General features: G+C 33.2%; 1 protein-coding gene across 1 annotated transcript in view; it reads right to left on the reverse strand.

Moving 5' to 3' along the window:
• Positions 1-511: 511 nt before the first annotated feature.
• Positions 512-20,279, reverse strand: part of ADGRL4 (adhesion G protein-coupled receptor L4) — a 117,591-nt gene continuing 97,823 nt past the window's right edge. The window contains exons 14-16 of the mRNA XM_090271689.1: positions 5,537-5,628; positions 1,611-1,779; positions 512-1,256 (exon numbers count right to left, since the gene is read on the reverse strand). Of these exons, the coding sequence (XP_090127815.1) occupies positions 1,194-1,256; positions 1,611-1,779; positions 5,537-5,628 (324 nt within the window). The 3' untranslated portion in view covers positions 512-1,193. The remainder of the gene's footprint in view (positions 1,257-1,610; positions 1,780-5,536; positions 5,629-20,279) is intronic.

Here is a 20,279-nt window from a genome sequence, read left to right on the forward strand (position 1 = left end):
TGAGAAGATCTGAAAATAGATAGAAGCCATACATTTAAGCAGTTATGCTTTAATAGATAGCAGGAACCTGTCAGAAAATAGATCCACTGTAAAAACTTCTATAGTTCTTAGTGATTTCTTTGTTATAAATAACATTTTAAGTGTGTACTTTTCTGAACAGAAAAAAATTGCAATTCACTTTATGAATACTTTCATATTTACAATGCCCTTTTAAAAATAGTATGTTAAAAGGGAATATTACAATGTGAACTACAATATTTCTAAAGTTAAAAAAATAAAGACCTCATAATGAGATATGATATTTTGCACTACACTGAAAGGTTATAGAATAGAATACTTTAGCTTTATTTACAGGCATGAACAACATTTACAGGCATGAACAATATTATATTTTGACACATTTATGTATTACTGATTAAGCATTTGCAGTCACAATCTGTGAAAGAAGTATAGCAATAGCATATATCTTATTCTAATGTTAACCTAAAAACAGAGCAGAAATGTGTTTTTTTTTTTCTTTTGTGAAGTTGTGTGATTTTTAGATTATCAGAAAAGAAAATGGATAAAACCAATATAGGTCCAGGTTATTTTAGCAGAATTTTACGTTCAGAACAATTCACAAAATAGTAAGATGTATTCATTCAATTCTTTATTTTATCTCTGTAGTTTTTCATCTAGTTTACAAAAAAATACAAGTTTACTCAAAATACAATCTATTGTTATAACAGCCATTCCCATTCTACTGTTTTATATTCTGCTCCTTCATTCTCTTATGTTCCATTTTCTGTAACGGAGCTCATTACCAAGGTGATAGGGGACTAGTTTCAAAGGCAACATGAGTCACAAAATATCAAGCCAGTGGTTTCCTTCAGGACATTCATATATTTTTGTGTGAGAAAGAAAATCTTTCCTTGAGTATAGTGATATCACATCTGAAAAACCAATTACTTTCCAAATGTCTGCAATACTATTCTTGACATAACTAAGTCATATAGGGAAGCATACTACAGCTATACAGTACATAATTTCACCTCTTAGTATATAAAGTTCTTACACTGTAAACAGAAAACTGATTTAAACTATGATTACCTAGTAATAATAATTGAATAATTTGAGTAAGTTTTACACATTGGCCATCCACAGCTTGGCTTTTTTATTTTTGTGCAGCAGTAATTATCCGTGGTTCCCTTTGTTTATCTTAAACATCCAAAACAGCAAGGCACATTTTTGAACAACCTATAATATTCTTCTTGGATCTGAAAAATAAATAAAAGAAAAGGGAAGAGAGAGATATTAAACATACTTGCAACAATCACATCAAATTATTTTCAAATAACATTAAATTGTTATATTTGTTTTTTAAAATTATTCATGCCTTCTGATTGTGAGAAAAAACTCAAGTGAATATAAGCTATATTTATATTCCTAATAACAAGTTTTTAAAAGCATATTTTCCTAAGAACAGCTAGGTGTTCTGATTTTTTTGATATTAAAATGTACTGCATTTTGGCAATAAAGGTTCAAGTCATCAATATGAGAATTTTTATCAATTTGGTAAATGATGTTAAATGAAGATACTATAGAATTGACCAAAATCATGAATTGCTTACCTTTCTAGATAAAACACATAGGAATAAGAAAATGAACATCCCTTGGAAGGCATTGCTGATGGTGAAGAGGTAAGCTGTCACCACTGATGCGTGTACGACATGGAGAACCCCAAAGATCCAGGTGGTACCAAGAAGGAACAGAAGAGCAAGGGCGCCTCTCGCACAAGACCTACAGCATATATAAAATATTCCAGGCAAGAAAGTTATGGATACTCAACACATCCCCAAATTTCTCAAATTATGTGGGAAATGAGCTTTTTGGTGTAAACAAGAAATCTTTTGCAAAGAACAATAACAATATTGAAACTGACAAACTCTGCACAGTTCCATGGGACCACCTTTAGGGATTGCTACTGCACTGTGGCAGGGATGAGCTGCCAAAATCAAGGTTGCATTATTAAAATATGATATTTTCAAGGAATTTTCTTAATATTAACATATTTTTATCTGCAGTATGTATGCTTTGATTTCAAGTGTAATGTTGCAAGAATTCCCAGAGGTAAGACACATATCTGTTAGGAAATATTTTCTTTAAGAAACCTTGAAAAGTATACCAAGCAAACTGGTCAGTGCATATGACTGACATCAAAGGAAGCTTCTGTTTTTTCCTTTTCAGGTTTAGTAGAGGAGAAAGTGTAAGATATAAAACTAGATTTTTTTTTTTTGCTTTTGCAATGCAGCCAGAATGCTGATTTAAAAAACAAACAAACAAAAAAAAAACATGCACACACTCACTCTTACCTATTTTCAGCTTATTTGCTGTGATTTTTGGTAAAACTATTCAATCCTGCTCACTGAGGACACCGCCTTATGAATGAGGCAACTACTAATTATTTTCTCATTCATTTTCAGCCTTCTTTAATGCAGAAGATGTTTTAGCAGTATACTTTAGAAAATGAGTCACTTTTCACTTTATTAAACCAGTACACTACATGAAACTACAAAAGGTGGGGGGTAAAAGAAAGTAATTGATCAAACATTTGCTAAATCTTAACTATAAATCTCGTGGAAGTTATTGAAACTACAGGCATGTTCACAAGCAACTCAACATCAGTTTTGTCTAAGGTCCCCTACTGAACACTTCAGATTTTCCTAAACAAATTATTTACAAGAACTCAATAAATCAGTTTTTAAAAACAGAGCATCAAAGGAAAAATCATGGCAATAAGCAAACTAGGAATCACAAGAAAACATAGTAATGAAGCTTTGAGAAATGTTTGCAAAAGAAAATCACGAAGGCTCACCTTTGCTTAAAATGGTTATCAGCTTTTATTTCAAAGAGGGGTATGCTTAAAAAGATTGTTCTAGGAGAGATCAAAGATGGCAGAGGAGTGAGTGGAAGCTACACTAACCTCCTCCCAGGACCAGTCTGGATTTACAACTTAATTTTGGAGAAATCATCTGGAATAACCAACTGAACACTAGCTGGAGAAAAGTCTTATAACCACGGAGAGACAGAAAAGGCCGCTACATCACAATGTGACCGGTAGGGAGTGCGGAGATGTGAAAGGGCTGGCTGGGCTCACACAGGTGGCAGCTGAAGGGACTGAGAAACAGCTCAGCAGCCGGGGGTTCTCCCTGAGAAGGGCAGGGTCTAAACCCACAGCTGGGCTTCCCAGCCTACAGCAACAGAGTGGAAAGTAAAATAGTATCCAGCTGCGAAAAGCAAAAAGCCACAGGGTTTCTTGCCAGCCAGAGAGAAACAGCTGGAGAAAAAGAGCTCTTAAGCGGATCACATACGAAAATGTTTTGGCCCCCATTTACCCTGGGCACAAGCAGAGGGAAGACAGAGAGGACTGGAGACACTTGGGGAGAGTTTGGCGCGGTGGCATTGAGGGGAGAACTGGGGGAGCAGCGGACCTGGTCCCAGTGCTGACTCATCCCCACACTGCAGGCAGGCCACTCCCTTCCAAGTGGCGTCAGCCTGAGGGGAAGCAAAAGCCCTGCCTACAGGAATTAAGCTGCCACACCCACGGTCCTTAAGCCTGATGGCTAATCACAGATTGAATAGATTAACAACTAAAGAAGTCAGACAAAGGCAGTAGATCCCTGGAAGTCTCCAACAGGCTGGCTGGGCCCAGACTGGTACAGGATCTGACGCCACCAGGGGCAGATCCAGGAAGTGCAGATCATTCTAAGAAGCACCAACAAACAACAGGAGTCACAAAAATGGGGAGACAGGGAAACAACCCCCCATCGAAAGGAAAGGCAGAATCCCCAGAAAGAGTGATAAATGAAATAGAGGGGAGCCAACTATCAGATATGGAATTTAAAACATGGATTATGGAGAAGCTCAATGACCTCAGCAGAAACTACAAAGAACTCCAGGGAAACTACAAGGAACTTTCTGAGAATTACACTAGCATGAAGAAGGACATAGAAGTTATCAATAAGAGCCAGGAGGAAATGAAGAATATGATCTCTGAATTGAAGAACACAGTAGAAGGAATTAGAAGCAGGCTAGAGGAAGCAGAAGATAGGATCAGCGAGCTGGAAGACAACTTAGACAAAAACTCCCAGACATTGCAACAAAATGAAAAAAGACTAAACAAGACTGAAGAGGTTCTAAGACAGCTGCAGGACAACATGAAACCTAATAATATCCGTATCATAGGAATTCCAGAAGGAAAAGAAGAGGAGCAAGGGATAGAAAACCTCTTTGAAAAACTAATGACAGAAAACTTCCCTAACATGAGGAGAAAAAGAGTCACACAAGTCCAGGAGGCATAGAGGGTCCCAATGAAGATGAACCTCAACAGGCCCACTTCAAGACACATCATAATTAAAATGACAACACTGAAAGACAAAGGGGGTAAGAAGGGGAAGGGTCTAGTCAAAGAACATGTATAAATGACCCACGGACATGGACAACTGAGTGGGTACTGAATGTGGGAGAAGGGGGGGATAGGGTGCAGGGAAGCAAGAAGGGGAAGAAAGTGGGACAACTGTAATGGAAAAAAAAATTTTTGTGGGGGAAAAATGAAAATATAAAGAATGGAAATGCCAGTTCAGTGAATATTTGAAGGACAAGGATTTTCCTTCACACTGTATATTTCCCCCCATATCTGATCACTCTGAGTTTGGCATTCTAAAGAAGTAATTAATGACATAAGTTTCTTTGCATAAAACTAATAAGACCAGTTGTTAATAGAGGTTTTTTTTGACCAAGATGTTGACTGGAATGTCGTGCCTAAAGGAGACATGCTTGGGCTCTGGTTGTTACCAAAAAGCTCTGAGGAACTGGGAATGACTTTCGAAGGTAATAAAAGCCCACGAGATAAAAGGCCTGGTACCGTGGTTGGATGTGCGGTCCACAGCAATCTTTCTAGGGAAAGAATGAAGGTCGTTTTCCTGAAAGATGGCTAGAAGGAACCTTAAGGCACAATGGAAAACCAGAAGGACTTGGAAAAGACAGGTGTGTACAGGCAAGGTTGAATGGCAGGTATGTGGTTCAGCTTCTGTGCGCTGAAGGGCAGACTGAAGGTCACCCTAAATGTTCCTTGCGTAAGTTCCAGCAAAGCAGAACTAAAGATCATAAGTGATCATTTTCCGCTCTTGTTGTGGTTATTTAAACGAACAGAATAAATTAAAAATGGACTTAATGCAGTCCCTTTAATGACAAGGAGGGTAATCTTAGGGAGAAAAATCGTTATTCAAAGAAAATCACAATGGTCAGCGGTAGACTATAAAGTAGTGCAGCTTACCATCTTTAAAGTGTATTTTCATTTAATAGATTGTTCTACTTACTTATTGAGCAGTGGTGATTGTAGGCTTATTAAACATATTAAATGCTATTTAACAATAACTATTTTAAACGTGGAGGAAGAAGGTATAAAAATCATTTAAAATTGTCCTTCCAAAACTTACTTGTACTTTGTTACTAAAGCTTTTAATTTCTAAAGAGAATAGATTTAAGGAACATTTACCTTATGTTTTCATAGCAACTAACTTCTGGTTTCAACCCTGCAGTGTGACGAAAAACTTTGTATATGATAAATCCAAAAGCCAAGAGATTAACCTGAGAAAAATAAATTCATTTCAAACAAGAGATAATTCTTACAGTAAATTATATACATGTAAAGGAAATAAACAAATAGTAAAGATTTCAAATTAACAGAAACCAGAAAATTATGGCATTTTTATGTGTATTACAAAGTACAAACACTCTGGTACATTTAGGAAAACAAATCTGTTGTTTATCTTTATAATACTGCTCAAAGTTGTAAGTACACACGGTAATTAGTACAATTTGGCAGATTGTATGAAGCAATCTGGTTCAAGAAAATTCTTTAGTGTTAATGATGACATCTATAGATTGATGAGTATTATCTGCTGCCAATACTATGATCAGTATATATATGAAAATAAATTTTGGTTTTAAAACTTTATGAACACTTGAGAAATCAAATTTGTGTTCATTAAATGTGTTTTGTTTCTTTAAGGAAAAGTGTTAGTGATAATTCTGTCAATCCTTTAAAAGTTTAAGTTGAAAAAGAGAAGTTAAAAGGAAATTAGGAAAACCTCAATAAACACCCTCAATTTCTATTGCTAGAAAATTTTTGAATGTACTTTCTTTTATACAGTTCATCTAAATCTCTCTCCTAATATTTATGCTGAGATTTCCTTTTCCTAGATTTAACTACAGAAACTTTAAAATATTAATCAATTTAATAAATGTTTGTTTGAAGGTATATGTACATTTTATTGATAAACATTTATCATCATAATATCTATATTTTCTAATAATGGCTAGAAAGAATACACAGAATTTGCACCTTTTTTTTAGTTCTCACCTGACGACATGCTTATTGGTTTTAGAGGAGAAGGGAATGAGAGAGAGAGAGAGAAACCTTGGAGTGAGAGAAAAACATCTTACAATCCCTGACAGAACCTGCAACCTAGGTATGTGTCCTCACTGGGAACCAAATCGTGACCTTTTGGTTTATGGGATTACACTCCAACCAACTGAGCAACACTGGTCAGGGCAGAATTTACACCTATTTTAAGGTGATTGTACTATGAAAATAATTTGTATATTAATACTTTATTGAATATATTTTATTAATCCAAACAGATATTCAAAAGCCATTTTGTAATAATAGCAAAGTGCAATATTTTTATTTTCTGCTAATTCTTACAGTAGTATTTCAAAAGCTCATATGGTAAATTCTGTTCTTTCATCTATGTTTTAAGGAGTTTTATATAGCTTCTCAAAATAAAATTTAATAATTATTACTATTATAAAAGTCAGCATAAAATAATGATTCATATAGTTTTTTGCTGTTACTTTTCCATGGAGAGGCTCCTGAGAGAAAAATCTTAGAAAAATAAGGGTTTAGTCCCTTATTCTTGCTTCTAAATGTTTATTACTTCTAATTGTGATTAATTTATTCTAATTATATTAATGTTTCCATACAAAGAAAACCTTTAGCAATTACAGAGAGGAGATAAAGTATACTGAAATTGATGAAGTTAACAGTTTCACCTTATTATATGCTCAAATAACTAACTGAAATGACAATTTAGTATTTAGTTTTATAAATAGTCTTTACTACTTATGGAAAAGGATGCATAGTATTTTATAAGTTTCTATAGCTATTGCTTCTTTAAATAGACAACAGTTAATTTAGTTTTATAAACATGTCCATTATTTAAATAATACAAATGTTAAAAATTGGTTACTATAAATAATATACTCAAAACATTATTGATTTGAAAAATCTTCAAATAATTTTTTAAAGATTTTATTATTTTTACATTTAGAGAGAGGTAAAGGGAGGGAAAAAGAGAGGGAGAGAGTCATTGATGTGGCACTCCCCCAGCCCTGGACCTGGCCCGCAACCCAGGCGTGTGCCCTGACCGGGAATTGAACCAATGACCTTCAAAGTTCATAAGCTGGTGCTCAATCCACTGAGCCATACCAGTGAGAGCTCAAGTAAGTTTTATAAGATGTTTATATTAAACTTGTTATCTGAACAAAGGAAGAGTTACAAGATAAAACAACATGAAATGATAAATTGTTCTCTAATGTATCATTTATTTACATGAGTACTATATAATACTTACTAAATAAAGTTTCTCAAAATTCTGTTTTTGACAAAATATATTTGAAAAGTAGTTTCTCACACTGCTTTTGTTTCTCAGAAATGCATATACATTGTGGACATGCTCTTCTACATCATATGATAAAACAGTGAAGGGTAGAAATGGGACATACCCTATGGGTTATCTTGTTCTGAAAAGCACTTTTTTTTTTTTTGTACAAAAAGAAAACTGTTTGCATACTTATAAAAACCAGGTGCTGCTGGACAGCTAGGAAACTGATTCCTATTCTGTAAACTCATTTTTCCAATTGTAAGAGAAAATAGATTAAACATTTTTATCAATAAATATTATGGTTTTATGTAATAAAAATAATCACACATTGATTGTGCTATCTGCAATCATTGATAATAATACAAATATATGGAACTTTTTATTTGCATTTATAAAAGGTCTATTAAGTGTCTTGTACAGTGGTGAAGCTGGCACATATTAATGAATATAACAGACATTGTCCTTTGTTCTCATAAACTTATTAAGAAAACGAATAGTAAAAAGTAATCATATAAATACTTATATAGCTACAAACTATGATAAATGGTAGTAAGTCACAAATTTAGAGTGTCAGGAGAGACAAGATTGTGGTTTATTAGAACGAAGTTTTGGAAGTACTTCTTTTAAGATTTATCATTTAAACCAATACCTGATAAATTATAATGCATTAGCAGATCAACAATGAAGGGAGAAAGGCAATCTATCAAGGAAAATGGTATAGAAAAAGTCATGAGGGTATAGTAAACACAGGGAAGAGTAGCATGATATGAGGTAGGTGAGGTAGACAGAGATAGTTAGTTTTATCTTAAATGCAAAATTTTAAATTTATTCTTTTACTCAGCAATCAAAGGAAAAGTACTATAGGTCTTCCCTCAAGGAACTTACAGTACAATGGAGAAGATGCCCAGCCCACAGGAAAGTAAAATACTATTCAATAAGGGCCATGCAGTTAATTGCATAATAAAGTAAAATAACAGAGGTGAAAACAGCCTAATGTATGATTTCTAAGCCAATCTTAAATGACCAGAATCGAAGAATGGCAACCCAGGGAAATAAACGACTACTCTGGATCTTGGTCATTGGACCTACCTATGTACACGGATTTCTCAGGTGATCAGATCCTGGAACTCAAAATGCTATTTTTGGTGGTATATGACCTTTCCACTTGGAAATCTAATAGGCATCCTGAATTAAAAAATGTCAAAATCCAAATTACTATTCTTCCCTCAAAGAACCTATTTTTGCTGCAATCTTGCCCACCTGAAAAAAAAAGTTTTTTCATCCTTCTTACCTATCAGGCATATTTAACAGCAAACATTTCACCTCTCCCTTCAAAATATATTCAGAATATCTCTATCACTCATGGCCTTCACAGCTCCTTTTCTGGAAGCCATCATGCCTCCCCGGGCTATTAGAAGAGCCTCTTAGTCAGTCTCCCTTTTTCCAGCTTGCCTTCCTGCAATCCATTCTCATTACAGAAGTCAGATGGATATCTTGCAAATGTAAGTCAGACCCTTTCCCTGTTCAGAACCCTCCAGTGGCTTCCTATCTCAGAGTTAGACCTGAAGGTCTCACAATGGCCTCTATGGTCTGCAATGATAGTCTTCCCTCACATCCGACTCCTCTGGTCACTTCACTGTGCTCACCTTGGACACCCTGCCCTCCCTCCAGCACACCGAGCGTGCCTTGAGGGTGGCTGTACTCACCGGCCCTCAGATATACCCGTAGCTCATTCCCTTACCACCTCTGCTTAAGTGCTGCTTGTCCACATAGTGCCTCCCCACCCCAAAACACAGCCTCCTCCTTGGCTATAATCTCCAGAAGTCCCTATTGTATTCATAGTTGAACCGAATCTGTCTCTCCTATTGTAACAGTCTTGACACCCATCACAGTAGTCCTGAATAATGTCTTCCTTATGATTTTAACAAATGTCAAAGTAATTTTTTCTTTAACAAAACCCAGAGCCAGATTTAACATCAGGTTATACTATTCAGTAAACTCGGGGTAACTGAATAAATCTACACTTATTCTTTTTACACTGCCTGCAATCTCTCCTTATTCATAAATATGTAAGGTAGTTTAAATCCCTTTTCTAATAGAGTAAAAAAAACTGTAAGTAAAGAATTAATATCACCTAAATGTACATGATCTTATTTACTTAGAGGTGAAATTAAGTTGAAACTGCATTTTACATGATATGGAAAAGTATCTTTTGGAAGTGAGTGTTTTATGAAATAAGTATGAATGGTCTGAGATGAAATAAAAACAAAAACTGAAAACAAAATTATATAGAATTGAAAGTATTTCTGGTAATAAGAAACAGTTCATAATTATTTTAGAAGTAATGTCTGAAGCTAGAGAAATATCTGCATTTTAGGTTATGTAGTTGGAAATATACAATTAGCACTCTGCTTACAAGCAATGGTTACATCATTGATAGATCAATGATAACTGACTTGAATGTGTAATTTTTTTAAATATTAGAAAATCATTAACATTAACCTTAAGAAAACGGTGCCTTTAAAATTACTCATACTTTTACTCATTAGTGTTTACCTACATGTGTTGATTTTGTTAGTTATGATTCCTTTGTTATTTATCTCTAGCTTTTAGTGCCACAACAGCACAGGAGCTAATTAATGACTTGTAAATGAACAAAGTCATTCATAATCATTTTTGTGTCAATTTTTAAGAAACAGTTTTAACTTGTTAACTAGGAGTCTATAATACTTTTCTAGGAATAAACAAGACAAGGACATTAGATGACAAGAAGTCTGAATTCGTTGCTGCACTTCAGAATACAAAAGAGAATAAAAATAACTGGAGAAAAAAGTAATTCAATGTCATGAAAACTTAACCCTTGAGAAAAGGTAATATTTTAAATTTAAAATCATTCCCCTTGCTTCATCTTAAGGGATATTTATCTATACAGAGATCTGTTCCTTAACTTCATTGACTTATGCAGTTACTTTAAAGTTTGGCACACATGTTCTGATGTTTGACAGAGTGCAATAAAATGTTTTAATGCCTTTTTTTAAAAAAACAAAAAATTAAATAGATGAGCTGGTGAGAAAGTGGGAGCTATTCTGAAAGATTTAGACTTACAGGTACATTCAAGCCAAGGGCTTCACATTCAGACTTCAAAATGAAGCACCCCAATCAGTCATTTTTCTTTTCTTAGTCTTTTCCTCAATAATTGATGAAATCATCTATATGCTGATGTCAGATCATGCCAGAAAAAATGAGAAAATTTCTCTTACAGCACTTTTAGACTTAGTCTTTAATTTTTTATATATAGCAAACTGAATCTGGTTCATTTAAGAATGTGTCATGATCACAACTACTGTGTCCTTTCAACTAGTTTTATTGCCTTTAAATTAACTGGCCTAGGACAAATCTACTTCTGCAAAGGACAAAAAGTGAGTTTTTTCTGGACTACTGAGAGGCCATAAAAACCATCACCTCATTCTCAACCTCTTGACCTCTGCAGAGATAACTGAGTAGTTTTCAACTTAAGCTTTAAAATAAAATAAAATAATTTTTAATTAAAAAAATTGTCCACTAGCTAGATTGGAATCAAGTTGTTGGAATTTTGTCTTCTAATTATCTTTTTTTATTACTTTCCAATTAAAGTCATCCTAGTAAATGCTTAGTTACAATGCTAATCACAGAGTATTGAAGTATGTGCGAAGCAGAATAATGTCTCCTCTACAAAATTTGTTCATATTCTAATGTCTGGAACTCATGAATATGGCAAAAGGTATTTTGCAGATAAAATTAAGGTTGTGGACTTAAACGTAAAGAAGTTATTCTGATTATCCTGTTGGGCACAATGTAAAGCTGTGAGACCTTAAACAGAGGAAAGGAGAAGAGATTTAGTGAGACGTAGCATAAGAAAATGCAGGAGAGATGAGACAGAAGTGGAGGTCAGAGAAAATTGAAGACAAAATGGACCATGAGTCAGGAAATGTGGGAGACCTCTGCAAATTGAGACTGACCCCTCTTCCAATAGCCAGCAAGGAAATCAATTGCATAAAACTGAACTTGGCCAATGACCAGAATAAGCATGAAAATAAATTTTCCCTCAGATCTTCCAGAATGGCTGATGCCTTGATTTTGTTCAAATGAGACTGTAAGCAGAGGAACCAGCCCACACTTTATCCGGAATTTTGACTATAGAATTGTGGGCTAATAGATTTGTGTTGTTTAAGCCACCAAGTTTGTAGTAATTAGTGACAGTAATAGAAAACTAACACATAGTTAAAATATATGTGAAATACCTTACAATTATAGTGTTTCCTATTTTTAAATAAACATTTAATATCCAGTTTAAAATATCAATTTGTCAATAACTTATTAATGTTCTAGATATTTGGTGAGCAGTCAATTTTATAAAAACTTCTTTATTATTTGTAGATTATCCTTCTATGTTCTAGTAAATGATTTCCTTCCCAGGAAGTCGTAAATGCAGTTTGTACTATCAAGCGTCTGTCAATTTTCTTGTCTACAATACCTGCCTTTTTAGGCCCTTATCATAGGGTTGCCAGGTTAGTAAATAAAAATAAAGGATGCCCAGTCAGATTGAATTTCAGGTAAACAATAAATTATCTGAGGATGCTAGCTTCTTAGTGGAAAACCCCAAAGACATCACCCTCAGCCAGGTAGGCAGATCCATAACTATTTGAAAAGAGCTGTCAAAGGCAGAGGGGGTAAGTTTTCAGCTATGACAACTGTTGTGAAACATGTGTGTATGTGCTGAGCCTGATCGAATTAAAGTGTGTGTGTGTGTTGTATATATAAGAGAGAGAGAGAGAGAGAGAGAGAGAGAGAGAGAGAGAGAGAGAGAGAGAGAGATGAAATTGTATCTAAAAGGTTTGAGTAAAGAATACACCCAGGCTTGATAGAACTCCTTCACCTCAGTGTACACGGTGAAGCTGTGCCAGGAAGCAATGGTTGTGTGGGCACTTGCTAAAAGCTTTTGTTAATTAAGTAATAATTACAAATACATTTTTCCAAGCTTTGATGTGAAATTTTATTAGTATAAATTCAGTGAAAACTAATAGGAGTTATAATGTCAGTGTGTTTGTTGACCTCTTGTCAGAGTTGCAGAGTGGAATAAATTTTTTCCCTGCAGACTCTACATGAAAATGCTAAGAAATATTTCTCTCTTAACATCACAAACCCCATCTTCTTAACATTCCCTACACTCAGGATTTCAGAGCCTTGGAAATATCTACAGAGCTAAGAGATACTCCTCTGCTCAGGTTATTAACACCGGGCTCAGGAGAGAGTAGACCACAAAAAAAATGGGAGTGAAGTCTACAATTGTCTATAATTACATGAAAAAAATATAGTAAGAGTAATTTGAAACATTGAAACATCTGAAATTATCTGAAAATACAAATCTATCTAAGTAGCCTCTAAATATCGTAAGAGAATAGCATCCTTCATAGATTACTCTGGGATACTAACAGCGTTTATGATGCTTCATTAATATCTCAAGGTACACACTTTAGAAGACAATAGTGTTCTTCCACCAAGCATTGACTGGCTGGTGTACAACTGGATGGATGGTTGTTCTGGAATAAAGTAGTATTTTCTATGTGCCAGATTCTATTCTAAGTCTTCTGTATTTTAGTAATTCATTTAATCCTCACACCAACATTATGAAGTAATTCTTCTTCTTCTTAATATTATCATTATCATTATATTGATTTAACAGTTATAACAACAGAGGCATAGAGGGGTAAAATAACTTGCCCAAGGTGACATGGTTCGGGAGTAGCCAAGCCACGATTCATACTGAGTAGACAGGTTTTAGAGTTTATGTTCCTAAGAACTTTACAAAGCTACCAAACTAAAAATGAAGGACTAGTAAAGAGAAGTTAAATCGGCATCTAAAATTTGAATAATTTAATTGTTCATACATTTATTTATATTAACTGCTAACAGTTCCTTCATTTTAGAACTTGTTAAAAGTAAAAGAATAAAACATTAATGAGTAGTGGTATGGTTAGTTAATTGGTGTTAGTGTCCATTGAACTTTGGTACTAGTGATGAAGGCCTTGTTAATGCTGAAGAGGATTTAGTATGTTATGCCTGCGACCTCGATGGAAATACCTGCCCTCACTGATGTCTGTGTCAAAGGATTTAGGAAGGTGGTAATTCTTCCTGTGCTAGTAAACAACATTCTACCCCTTAGATTTTGAATATGGTTACTGGGTTCACATTAGTGATCTCCAAAGTGCACTGCCAAAATAATCTATCAGGGCACAGGAAGAACACACTAGAATTCCCACTGATATTTTTCTAAGGAAAACATTAAAGTTTACTACTTTAAATAAAGATGACAATGTACTTCTACTTTTAACATGTCAGAGTCACATATAAGTTACAAGCCCAGAAGACGACCCAAGATGCCTCCAAGTGCACTGTGGCTTAAATTAATACTGATAAAGAATATTCAAATGCAAAAATGACAGGACTGACTTTTTCCCTAGTCCTACAGTAAGTTATTTGCCAGCCAAGTTACAAGTACATGTAAGTCAGCCAGATTAAAACCCATGAAGATCTACCAGATTTAATAACATGTTATTTAAAAATTCAAATTATTGAGAGAACTATTTGAAGTATGCATTTAGATCCACACTTTTCAATCATACTTAAAGTCATGCATATCAAGTAAATGCATAATTTTTCTAAAGTCAATAAATAACACATGTTTCAAAGTCTTTTAACGTTTTCTACTTAATGGTAAGACTTTTAAAAAGTTATGTACTGTTGGAGGAAAGTTATGTTCTTCATAGTGAAGTAACTGAAATAATACATGGAAAATATTAGGGAACAAACTTAAATGCATTCTTTATAAATTTAAAGATAAAATTTATATTTAATACAACTTTATATTTATGGATTTAAATTTATAAAATTAAAATTAAATTTATATTTAAAATTACATTAAATTTATATTTACATAAATTTAAATATAAAATTTGTATGGCCAGCGAGAAGGTGGCTGGACGAGAAAGGCAAAGGGAGTGAAATGGGGACATCTATCATAATGTCAACAATGAAAATAAAGAAAAAAACTTTTTTCACTAATACTATTAGAAAGTGCAATTAGGAAACCTTATTAAAAATTTGAAGAAATGAGTGGCTCAGAGAAGTCAGTGTGGTATCTGCTACACAGTTATGCTAAAGTACAGATTTAATGTAATTTTGTGAAGTTTCAGCTCTGATAAAAATTAAGTATTAAAATAAATTGAACTTAGGGCTATTCTTGGTGTCGTTGTATTAAAAGAATAATCAATATTTGGTTAAAAAATAAAATACTAATACTTTAGTGAGGGCTATATGAAACATATATAAATATTGTCATTACATCTTTCCTTTTAGGTTATATTTTTGAGTGTTATAACACACATTATATACAGGGTAGGGCAAAAGTAAGTTTATAGTTATTCATATGGAAAATAATACAGTAATTAATAAATAATGCAAGAATAAAATCTGTGTTTCACATAAAACTGTAAACCTACTTTTGCCCCACCCTGTATAATGTATAATGTAATGTGTATACAATATTAGTAAACAAGTAAATGCATATTATTTTTCAGGATGAAATCATACATTTATTGAGGTACATAATTTTCACTGATGGGCTCTTTAGTCACAAAAATTTGGAGACCATTGTCTTCTATTTGAAAGTTTCAAAAAAACAACAAGTGCCTCTTCAAAATAAAGATAAAAATAGACTTTAGAAACATACTTCCTGGACTCAAATTCCAGCTCTGACACTTACTATTTGGGTGATTTATTTAATTCCTATATTTCACTCCCCTTATCAGTAAAATATGTATAATATAGTGCTTATCTTATAGGGCTATTGTGTATATTAAATTACATAATTGATGTAAACTACTTAAAATAGTGCTCAATATGGAAGTTCTCAACAAGCATTACTAATGATTATTATATGCATAGGAAAAATGTTCTTCCAAATTGTCTTGAATATTTGAAATGCAGAAATACACACACACACACACATATATATATATATATATATATATATAACATATTCAACAATTGGATAAACATTACTTTGTGTTATAATCTCATTGGACTTGTAAACAGTACTTTAAAATATCAGAACTTATATCTGTTAGTCTAGATTTTAGACAATATGTTCACAATAGAAAATAGATCTTTTTCCACTTTTCCACTTTCAGGACTTTCCTCTAAAATAATGTCAGCATAATAAATACTTAAATAGATGTAAATCAACAATAGGTGAAGCATTTATCATTCATGTAAACCATTTTTCATTGCTGTTGAAACCACTCTAGAGTAGAATTGAAATTTCCAGGTGAAAAAATATGGCTAACTTCAAATAATTTTATAGCAAAGAAGTAACTGTATATCAAAGGGAAATCCATAGAAAAAATTACCAGATACCAAATTATAAGAAACATTTTTAATGAATTCAATATATTACACTGGGATAGTTTATGGGAGAGGATAGCTATCTTTTCTTATATTACTTTCATATAGAATGGGGATCAGTAAACTTCTTCTCAAAAGGGCCAGACAGTAACGAGTTTAGGTTTTGAGAACCATATGGTCTCTATACTACACTCAACTCTGACATACCATTAAAGCAGCCTTAGACAATATGCAAACAAATAATGTGAGTGTATCGCAATAAAAATTTATTTACAAAAACAGGTTGTGGCCACTGCTAACTCCTGGTCTAAAACCCAAGATCCATAATAGTAAGGACTTTTTCTATTTTATTTACTGATGCATTCCCAAGACCTTGAAAGTATCTGTCATATAAAAAATGTTCAGTAAACATTTGTTGAATAAATAAAAGAATGAAAGATAGTATACCCAAATCCCAGGTATACTTAATGGCTTATGTAAAAGATCATTTAAACATTAATTTGATAAACATTAAAAAAACTTAAATATATATAATTTATTTTAGACAATATGTTCTCAATAAAAAGTAGATTTTTTCCACTTTCAGGACTTTCCTCTAAAATAATGTCAGCAAAATAAACACTTAAAATAGGAATATGCAGAGACAATTCTAACTTTCACATGTTTTTAAGTATGAAAGATAGTAATATTCCACCTCTCTTTCCAGACCCTATCCTATCCATGTATGGTGTAAGAATCACCTTACATTCAAATAATTTCATATTTTATATATATGTATGTGTATATATATGTATATATGTATATATACGTACGTGTGTGTGTGTGTGTGTGTGTGTGTATATATATATATATATATATATATATATATATGTATATATATCCTCACACCTTCTCACATCTTCTGAGGTAATAGCTAAATAATTACCCTATTTTATTATGGCTAAAATCCCAATCCAATATTTAACATAGGCATTTAAGATATTTACACTTCATGTTTTTAACACATTTCCATTAGGAATATTTTCATAGCTGATTTTTTTCAGTACTTAAAAGAATAATTTAAAGAATAAAATCAGTATCAAAAGGTGGAGAGAACTAGAAATATATAAAAATGAAGGATAAAATGACCTCTGTGGGTGTGAGTGAATGTCATGGGCTTATTTTTATCACTGCTTTTAACTCTAGATGATTGCAAGCCATACAAAGATAATAGAAAAGGAACAAAGGTGAAGGAGAAAAACTGTATGTGAAGAGTATTTAGAGCAATTGTTCAATTTAATATAATGAACACTGAGACATAAAATCTCTTTTGTTAACATATCAAGCCATGAAAAATGTTCCTTGTATATACATGCTGTATAAAATGAGGACAGAGGTTAGTAAGAATAAGCTAATTTTTAAGCAAACATATAAAAAACTTATTACTTGGTAACTAAAATATAAGTTGCATAAATAAATTTAAATTGTATCTAAGGTTATTACTGATTTAAAAGGTGAAAATACAAGAAGAGACATGACTGTTCCCTAAATTATTAAAAATTTTCTGGGTTTAACCTTAGAAAGATGCTTTTATTCTTTAATTTTCATTTCTTTAAAGAAAATAGCTGTGTATATAGAGTTGGCACCATTATCTTCACAAACATATTAGAAATCCAGTGCATAGAAAGAACCTGCGGTGGGTTTTTTTCCAATAGCACTGCTTTGAAAACCTCTGCCATTATTTGACCAGGACCTCATTTTATTCAGTTAAGTGTAAAATGCCAATTAGATTCCTAGTGAAAGCTTGCTATATATATATATATATATATATATATATAGAGAGAGAGAGAGAGAGAGAGAGAGAGAGAGAGAGAGAGAGAAAGAGAGAAAGAGAGATAAAACAATCATTTCTAAGGAGAAAAGAGAGAAAGTGGAAGTGATAGGCTATAATGAATGCTTGGCGTGTCACCTCTCCTGTGAAGTCTTCTGGTCTTCTGGAAATAATTTCATTTCCATATGAAAATTTCTTTCTTTAAATTTCCTTTTGGGGGAAGAAATTGACACTTTTGACTAACTGCTATGCTTGTCTCATTTATTTATTCATCCAACAATATTACTTTAGTGATTACTACCTGATAAACCTTAAGGATAATAGAGTGTGATAAATTTCATAAGGTTTTGCTCTCATAGCACTTACAGTCTCCTGGATAAGACAGATATGAATTGATTATTAATTAGTTATTCACACTGACACATGTCATTTTACGTTGGGGAAAGTATTTCAAAAGTAAATAATGGGCTTCTATGAAGGCACTTAACATAAAGATACAGAGCCCTGAGCCAAGCCAGGGAGGACTTCACTTAGGAAGTGCTGTTTGAATTGATATCTGAACCTCAAACAGGAGTTAACTGAATAAAGGGATGGCTAGAGGGAGGATACTGGGAGGGCTGCAGTGCAGAGGTGCGGAGGCGGGAAGGCACACAGAACCTCTCAGAAGCTGTGAAGCAGCCAATATGAATAAAATGCAAAAGTCCATGGGAGGGTCTCATGAGATGAGGCTGAGCAGCATGGAGGGGCCAGAACATGAGGGGCCTCCACAGTAGAGTGTCCACTTTATCCCTGTTGACCAGACTCAGAGTTTTTAAAATTTATTTACATCTTAAGATAAGCTCAGATAGGTTTGGTAAGCTCCATTTCCAGATTCTGCCACATCTCCTCGGTTACTGTGTGAGAGTCACATATGTAGCAACCATTCTAACTTTTACTTGTGTTGAAATATGAAGAACAATCAGCAATATCTCACCTCTCTTACCACAAGGAGGGACAACTTCCTCCTCATGTATCAAGGAGCGGTGTAAGGAAGAGTCCAAATAGTGGTCATGATCGGAAACATGATGCTCTTACTCCAAAGAATTTTTACTTTGTAGAAAAATTACTTTGAAAATAGATTTTCAAATAAAGATGTTTTATAAGTCCACCAATATAATGAAATCAATTTGATGTACTTTTATCACCTACTTGAACTCTCAAAAATTCCAAATTTTGATAACAAATAAACTAATATCACTCTTATCATAGGCTTTGTTAATGGTTTTAGACTTGACACACAGAGCAATGTAAGGTCAAGAAAGATGTAAACGGGTGAAGAAATGTTCAAATTTGCTTTTCTAAACTATTAACTCAAACTTACTAATATATTTCTTAGAGTTGCTTCAACATGGCACCTTGGTATACTTTTTGAGATCAAAGTTTCCCCATTTATCTCCCCATACTTACTGGCACAGCCTCATTTGGAACTTTAATACTTGATAAAGTTTTGACATATTCTGAAATATTAAAAATGTTGCACCTTTTTTTTCCATGTTTTTTTCCTTTTTATACCTGTACTTTTATTTTGATTTAATAGTACCTATATGAATATGTTAACATGAATTAAAGAAAATAATAAAGATTTTTCAAGGAATCCAAAAGAACACTTTTTTTTTTTTTCCTAAAGAAAATAAATCTGTTAATTAGAAGTATACGATTAAGGACAATTTAAATGGATAAAGCTTTTAACTCACCTTTTAGCTCTTTTTTCAATGATAAAAAATGAAAAAGGAACTTGAGCAATTATATGTCATATAGGACAAATGAAATTATTTAATGATAAATATCAATTAGAAGACAGTAAACATCCAATATAGGTATTATATATATATTGACCTATAGAGTTTGATGTAGTCAAGATTTTAATAGGGTGTTTTGGTTAGTTGTGGATATTTATGGCAAGTATTTAGATAAAGCATTACAAAATGGGGGAAGAAAATTTACAGTAAACACAATTTCCTTCATTTTCCACAAATGGAAAGTAATTTATTCTGATATATTCATCAAGTAAAATGAAGAATTAAAAATTTATAAGTAATTTTTAGAAGGTCTGAAGTTGCCAGGCCTCTTAAAATAACTCAGCCTGAACCCACTGTGGAATTCAGGAGATAGGAACGAGTTTTTCATGGATGTAACAAAAACCTACCCACTTCAATCTCTCGTGCATTGGAAGACAAAATGCTATGTGGTGGTGAAACAACACAGAACGTAAATTTGAAAAGCACTTAGTTTGCCTCCACCTGTTAATAGCTGGGTAATCCTGAGTAAGTTGCTTAAGCATG

Source organism: Furipterus horrens, unplaced genomic scaffold (assembly GCF_987537825.1).
Source record: "Furipterus horrens unplaced genomic scaffold, mFurHor1.1.pri manual_scaffold_3, whole genome shotgun sequence".
Lineage (NCBI taxonomy): Eukaryota > Metazoa > Chordata > Mammalia > Chiroptera > Furipteridae > Furipterus > Furipterus horrens.